A 7,252-nucleotide genomic window follows, 5' to 3' on the forward strand; every position below is an offset into this window, starting at 1 on the left:
ACGACATAACATGAAAACGGCTTGACCGATTTGGCTGAAAATTAGAGGGGAGGTTACTTAGACCCGGGAGAAGGTTTTGTCACCATCCGGCTATGGGACGCGGGTGAAACCTCGGGCGAAAGCTAGTAAATAATAATTTTCCATATTTGTAGTAAATTCGGCCAAGGGGACCTTGTATTTTTTTTTTACTTTTTTTTATCTTCTGAAATCTGCCGTCCCTAAGCCGCGGTCTATACGGCCTATTCATAAATCCAGGACTGAAGTAGATACCTACTCCATTTGAGTACCTAGGCACTTCTACCGGGGCTGCGGGTTGTTCGTGCGAGTTACCGCGGCCCTGGTACATAGGTACGTGGCCTACGACGGAACACGACGGTTTTTAGTCAGTAAGAGTCTGACACTCCCTCACCGCTGCTAACCCACAGCGGGAGGAGTCATTTGATGATTTTTGACGTCGTTAAAAAAAAAACAAAAAAAAGTACATAGGCACTTAACAAAAGTCAAAAAGCTCTTGATGGGTATGACTTTTTTTGTCTAAAAATAAAATGCTGTTATAATTCAATGTAAATTCAATTGAATCCTTACTTGAAGCAGTATAGTTTATTTGTTGAATATACCTCTACGTATTTGTGAAAATGATAAAGATCCCATCAAGGTTTTTGTATTAAAATAACTAGATTTTTTTCCCGCGGTAACCAACACGTTACGTGGGAACTACTACCCGTACCGGCATAAAATAGTGCTTATGTTACTCAGGAAGATTGTGGCATTCCAATAGTATTTTTTTTCAAATTGGTTAAGTAGATTCAAGACTTTTATGGTAGAGCACATACAAACAAACAAAGGTTTCCTCTTTATTATATTAGTAGGTATAGATGCAATATACTATAACAATCTGAACCAGAATCGAAGTGAAATAATTATAACTGATTAGTTACACTACGGTGTCATAAAATCCTACTGTATTTATCATTTTTGTCGCATGATGAAACATGCTTATCGAATCGCTTAGCGAATCAAACCAGTCTTAGTTCGCTCTCAGCCGCGGGAAGTGTACTCCAATCATGGTTAAAACAGTGTAAAAACTATTCAATTTACTTTTTGACTAAAAACTAATTGAAATTAAACAATAGTTGAGTGAAAAAATATATAAAAATGGCGGCAATTTTGACAGTTTTGACATTTGTGTTATGCCTTTTTGCTTTAGGCAAAGGTATTGATGTACAAAGGCTGAACTTGGAACAGGTTTTAATACTCAGCCGGCATAATGTGCGTACGCCGTTGACCGGGGAACTAGAAATGTATTCGTCGAAACCGTGGCCAAAATGGAACGTTTCTTCCGGACTTTTGACCAGAAAAGGTTACCAACTCGAAGGTTATATGGGCGAATATATAGCCGACTGGTTTGCAACTGAAAACTTTTTCAATGGATGCCCTAAAGAAGAGGAGATTATTGTTTATTCTAATACCAAACCACGTACTATAGCTTCTGCAAAAGCATTTGCTGAATCCGCGTTCAAAAATTGCAATATCACAGTGAAACATCATGAAAACTTGGCAGCTATGGACCCTATGTTTTTGCCTATATTTCACAATAAAACGGATGCGTTCAAACAACAAGCGCGCGAAGAAATGACGAGAAAATTAAACGAAGTCGATTTGACTGAAGCTTACAGAGAAATGACAAGAATTTTAAACATGCAGTCTTCAGATGTTTGCAAAAAACTGGCGATTTGCGATTTAGTGGCTCTCAAATCTGATATCGTCACAGAAGATGGTGAAGAACCAAATGTGAATGGAGCCTTATCTATCGCTAATGCGATCGTCGATTCGTTTATCATGAGCTACTATGAAGGAATGCCATTAAGTGAAGTAGCTTGGGGAGAAATGCAAGATAATGTTACTAAGTGGGAACTCCTAACTAGCATAGCAAGAGAAAATCTAAATGTCCGATTCAATTTAACATCAGCATCAAAGGATGTAGCTGGCCCGCTCCTAAAATACATGTACAATATTTTCAAAAGTGGAATGCCGAAATTCACTCTTCTAGTCGGCCATGATTCGAATTTGAACGGTGTGATCAACGCATTCGATTTTCAACCGTTTGTATTGCCGGGACAGTTTGAACCGTTCCCTATTGGCGGGAAGGTTATATTTCAAAAATGGGGCGATGCGAACGAGAAATATTTGAAAATAGAATATGTTTATCCAACCGTCAAACAATTGAGGAACGGGGAAAAGTTATCGCGTCTGGACCCTCCCCAGAGAGTTTTGTTAATACCAAAAGGTTGTAAAATGTCGCCCGCGGGCTTCTGTCCTTGGAGTGAATTTCTGAAATTAAACACATTCTCATAATGATGTTTCATTTTAATCTTTTCGAAGATAAACTTTGACCTTCTATTCGCAGAAAAGGAAAAATAAATAATAATTGGCCATTTTAGTTTTTTTTGCTATTCTTGTGCGTCCGATAACAAGTTTCACGTTGAAAGTTAATTAAATAGGTACTTACTGTTGCTTAATTAATATAATCTTATGTAAAATAGGCCGTGCAAGTCATGCATGTTATATGCATAGTTAATGAGTAAGGATGTAGCATTTGAAACGGGTTTGCTTGATCAGATAAAATATACTAGCTTCTGCCCCAGTCCCGTTACATAAAAAGTACCTATCCTATAGTTCTTCTCTATAGGAAGTTACTTTGGGAATGGGCAACTATACTATGCCATAACTAAATGGTTTGATTTTGATTATTCTGATATGTATACTAAGCTATATTACTGATATATCACTGCTAAGTTACATCAATCGTCTTCTAGTAGGTAGTGGTTTACGTGACAGATGAACAAATATCCATAAGTACTATAGATAGATAGAGTAGGTACTAAACATTTTACATAAATTGTATGGGAGGGCTAATGTAATTCTATCGCTAGTATGTAAATCAACAGACAGGATAGAATATTGGGAACGGCTCTTAGAGTACATATCATCATCATCGTCATCCTCTGAGCCTTTTTCCCAACTATATTGGGGTCGGCTTCCAGTCTAACCGGATTCAGCTGAGTACCAGTGTGCCACAAGGAGCGACTGCCCTATCTGACCCCCTCAACCCGGTTACCCGGGTGACCCCATGGTTAGACTGGTGTCAGACTTATTGGCTTTTGACTACCCGTAACGACGCAAGGGTGTTCTTAGAGTACCTATTCTTATGTAGGAAAGTAAAAAAGCTTACAATATATTTACGAATAATTCAGATGCATCCCTGTTTTAAGGCAGCCAGACAAAATACAATAAGTAAGTAGGTATCACCAAATATTGTTTCGCAAAATCATTTGCGACATCAACAGGAGAAAGTTTCAAATAGTTTCAATAATTTCAAACTGTTGCATTGAAATAGTAAACCAGTAGTAGTATAGTAAGTAAGTAATAAAATGTACGATCGTAAACTTATGTTGGTATGCACGCTTGACAATCGTAAAATGATTTTATTTCGAAGGCCCCATGCACGTGCTGTGTGAGCTACCGCGGCGCTGGTACATAAAGGGCTTCAGAAGGAACATGGTGGGTTTTAGTCAGTAGGAGTCTGACACTCCCTCACGCTGCACACACAGAAGGAGTCATTTGAAAAAAGAAGTCGAAGAGGTGAATAATATGTATGCCACCATCTAAGTGTTGGCGAAAAGCGGACCGAAGAAGCGACGACAAAAGACCTGACAGGCTCTGCAAAATTATTTGCTGACAAAATAGTTAGGAAGTATATACGTTGGGGAAGCCTTTGCCCAGCAGTGGATCAATTCATGCTAAGAAAAAAAAATACGTTATAAAAGTTACATTGATACCTGCCCTGTTCTGGAATTGAATCCGAACACTCTTACTTGAGATTGAGAGGCAGATGCTTTAACCACTATACCACCACTTCTGTTTCAATTCTGGTTTCAGCGCCATCTAGTTTACTGTGACAGAATCTTTACAAATTAGCGTTTGTAAAGTAAGCTACAACCACACGGAATGCAGTTCTTAAATTCAATGAATATTTATCTTGGAGCAATATTTGTGATATGGAAACAAACATCGTCGCATTGACTTTACATTATCTTTGATTGAATTAGTAGTTATTGCCTTAAATAAAGAACTAATAAAAATATTTTTTGATCAAAAGTAACTAACAAAAGCTATAGTCATGAAAGCCGCGTGGTTATTTGTCATTTGTCAATGCCATGCCAACACTGTCAAAACAGTTTTTGACAGTTAGTCAGTATTTGATGGCACAAAAGTTGTTTCTTTTTAGTTTTCCTGTAATATTACCTATTGTAAATTGATAAAAAATGACTTATTACCTAGAAATTGATAACGCTTATCCAGGCAAGTATAAAATATTGCGTATTTTTCATACTCGTTTGAAAGACCTGCGATTGTATCGCCTAGGCTGAAAGTGACCTGTTGATATCTTTGTTTATATAATAATACTTGTGTATACTTGTTTGTTCATTATATAATTTACTTTCCCTTTGTGTTAATACTGTATCACGTGACTCAAGGCTCTAATACAAGCTCATTCAAACCACATCTCTCAAGAAATGTGAAATATTGGTACTAAATTTATTTACACTTTGAGAAATGTACTTAAAATCTTTAGTATTACTTTTACTAGCATTAAAAAGTTATTGCGAACAGAATTTTACGTTAGAACAAGTGTTGATACTCAGCAGACATAATGTGCGGACTCCTTTGTCTAAGAACTTAGCAGATTTTACACCAAAACACTGGCCGGCTTGGAAAGAAAAATCTGGCTACCTGACAGCCAAGGGCGCCTTACTGGAAGGATACATGGGCGAATATTTCGCTCTATGGCTGAATAAACAAGGTTTGTTGCAAGAAAAGTGTCCGAAAGAAGATATATTTTTTGTTTATGCAAATACCGCACAGCGGACGTTAGCCTCAGCTAAAGCTTTTGTGAATAAAGGATTCCCGGGATGCGAAGTAAAAATACACCACACTTCAGAGCCTAAAGATCCAATTTTTAACCCTGTAGTACATAACACTTCAGCTTTATTTAAACTCGAAGCCATAGAACAAATGAAAATGTTACTAAAATCCCTACACTTAAATAGTTCTTATGTAGACTTAGAAGAAATACTTAACTATAAGCAATCAGAATATTGTCTAACAGAACATAAATGTAACTTACTCACAGATACAAATAAAATCTTTGTCAACGTTGGTGTCAAACCTAATTTGGAAGGGCCATTGAAAATTTCGAAATCGGTCATAGACTCGTTTATAATGGAGAACTATGAAGGTTTTCCCAAAAATGAGGTTGCATGGGGACAATTAAAAAATAAAGAACAGTGGAATTTAGTCTTAGACTTAAGCAAAGGGTATCATAGTGTTATATTTAACACAACTTTAATAGCTAGGGATTTAGCTAAGCCGTTATTGACTTACATGAGAGATTTAATATTAGATAAAAAATATATAATCAGTTTTCTAATGGGCCATGATGCTAATATTTATACAGTACTTAAAAGCCTAGATTTTAAGCCATATAGTTTAAAAGGTCAATATGAAATGACTCCGGCTGGCGGGAAACTTGTGTTTCAAAAATGGAAGGATCAGAATTCTGGAATATGTTATTTAAAAGTGGAATATGTTTACCAGTGTACCAACCAAATGAGGGAAGGTAGAAGATTGTCTATGGATAACCCTCCAGAGTTTACCCCTTTGCAATTGGAGGGTTGTAAAACTGATGATAGTGGATTTTGTCTATGGGATGACTTTGTTGCTTTACTAAACAGCTTGGTTGATTAATTATATAAAAAACGTGTCATAATATTTTTAACTTTTTTTATATATTATACTAGCCGTTTTCCTGTGGTTTCACCTGACACCAGTGGGAACGAATGCCCATACCTGGATAATATAGAGCCTATGTTACGTAGGAAGAGTGTAGCTTTCCAACTGTGAAAGAATTTCTCAAATCGGTTTAGTAGTTTATTAGCTTTTAGGGTACAAACAAAAAAAATATATATTTTTATTATATTAGTAGTATAGATAGACAAAAAATAATATTTTGTAATGCTAGTGAGGTAGACGCTCCACATGACACTCTGGTACTCAGCTGCATCCGGTTAGACTGGAAGCCGACACTAACATAGTTGGGAAAAGACTAGGCAGATGATGAGATTTTGTAATGCTAGTCTTATAATCATATGAATTTATATTGCTTGTAATATACATAGACCATTACCGTCTTACCACAAAAACTTTTAAACGTCAGTTTAAAACTTGTCAAAAAAATGACAGATTATGACGTTGAAATAAGGTCCATTTTGCAGCCACACTTTTTTTAGACAAGTGTTTGACACCATGTTTAAGCTTTTGTAGAAGACCATTAGTGTTTATATGAATGTTACATCTGTATGTTACCTTGCTTTTATCATTAGGATAAGAATAATACTCTTGACATTGAGATTTATGCAATATCATGCAAGTATTAGTGAGATGGCTAAAGGTATGTTTTAAATACTAACTGCCGACTGCAACTGCACTATTTTATATTAGTAGTAACCAAGGGGTATTGGGTTGCCCAGGTAACTGGGTTGAGGAGGTCAGATAGGCAGTCGCTTCTTGTAAAGCACTGGTACTCAGCAGAATCCGGTTAGACTGGAAGCCGACCCCAACATAGTTGGGAAAAGGCTCTGAGGATGATATATAGCTTGTGCTATCTAGTCAGTCAGCCCTCAGTTATCGACCGAATTCGGCAGTTGCAGTTGGTAGCTTCCTTTCAAACCGTACCTTTAGTGTGTAAAAATTAACTACATATTATTATGTGTGAATTGTTTTTATTTATCATCTGAGCATATATCATATTTTCTATGTAATAGCATAATATTACAGTTTATTATTTTGTAAATAAAAATATTTTTAACTATATTTACTCAATACCAGTTACCATTAGTTAGAACTGTACTGTGAAATACTCAAATATCTAGTGAATTATATATTTTTTAATAAAGAAATGCTTCTATTGAGTAGTTTTAATTAAAAAAAAAAAACATTTAAACTGGTTAAGAATAAAAAAAGGGAATAAGTATAATAATTTGTGACACGTATTTTTAAAAGTTATCTTGTGTTATTAAAGAGATTTTATTTTAACAAAATTGTTTTTATTTAACTAAATCCCTATTCTTTTGCTAATCGATAGATTTAATTGATGCCTATTTATTATGCATGAAAAAGATTGATGGAGCCT

At 35.8% G+C, this 7,252-nt stretch overlaps 2 protein-coding genes across 2 annotated transcripts; both read left to right on the forward strand.

Moving 5' to 3' along the window:
• Positions 1–1,007: 1,007 nt before the first annotated feature.
• LOC110382368 (glucose-1-phosphatase) lies at positions 1,008–2,435 on the forward strand. The gene has a single exon (XM_021342977.3). The coding sequence runs from the start codon at positions 1,156–1,158 to the stop codon at positions 2,353–2,355; it is 1,200 nt and encodes a 399-aa protein (XP_021198652.3). The 5' UTR covers positions 1,008–1,155; the 3' UTR covers positions 2,356–2,435.
• Positions 2,436–4,246: 1,811 nt separating this feature from the next.
• LOC110382370 (glucose-1-phosphatase) lies at positions 4,247–7,098 on the forward strand. Its single transcript, XM_064042707.1, has one exon. The coding sequence runs from the start codon at positions 4,618–4,620 to the stop codon at positions 5,806–5,808; it is 1,191 nt and encodes a 396-aa protein (XP_063898777.1). The 5' UTR covers positions 4,247–4,617; the 3' UTR covers positions 5,809–7,098.
• Positions 7,099–7,252: the final 154 nt, after the last annotated feature.

Source organism: Helicoverpa armigera, chromosome 29 (genome assembly GCF_030705265.1).
Source record: "Helicoverpa armigera isolate CAAS_96S chromosome 29, ASM3070526v1, whole genome shotgun sequence".
Lineage (NCBI taxonomy): Eukaryota > Metazoa > Arthropoda > Insecta > Lepidoptera > Noctuidae > Helicoverpa > Helicoverpa armigera.

Coding starts and splice junctions, on each gene's coding strand:
- LOC110382368 (XM_021342977.3), top strand. CDS start 1,156: ATGGCGGCAATTTTGACAGTTTTGACATTTGTGTTATGCCTTTTTGCT.
- LOC110382370 (XM_064042707.1), top strand. CDS start 4,618: ATGTACTTAAAATCTTTAGTATTACTTTTACTAGCATTAAAAAGTTAT.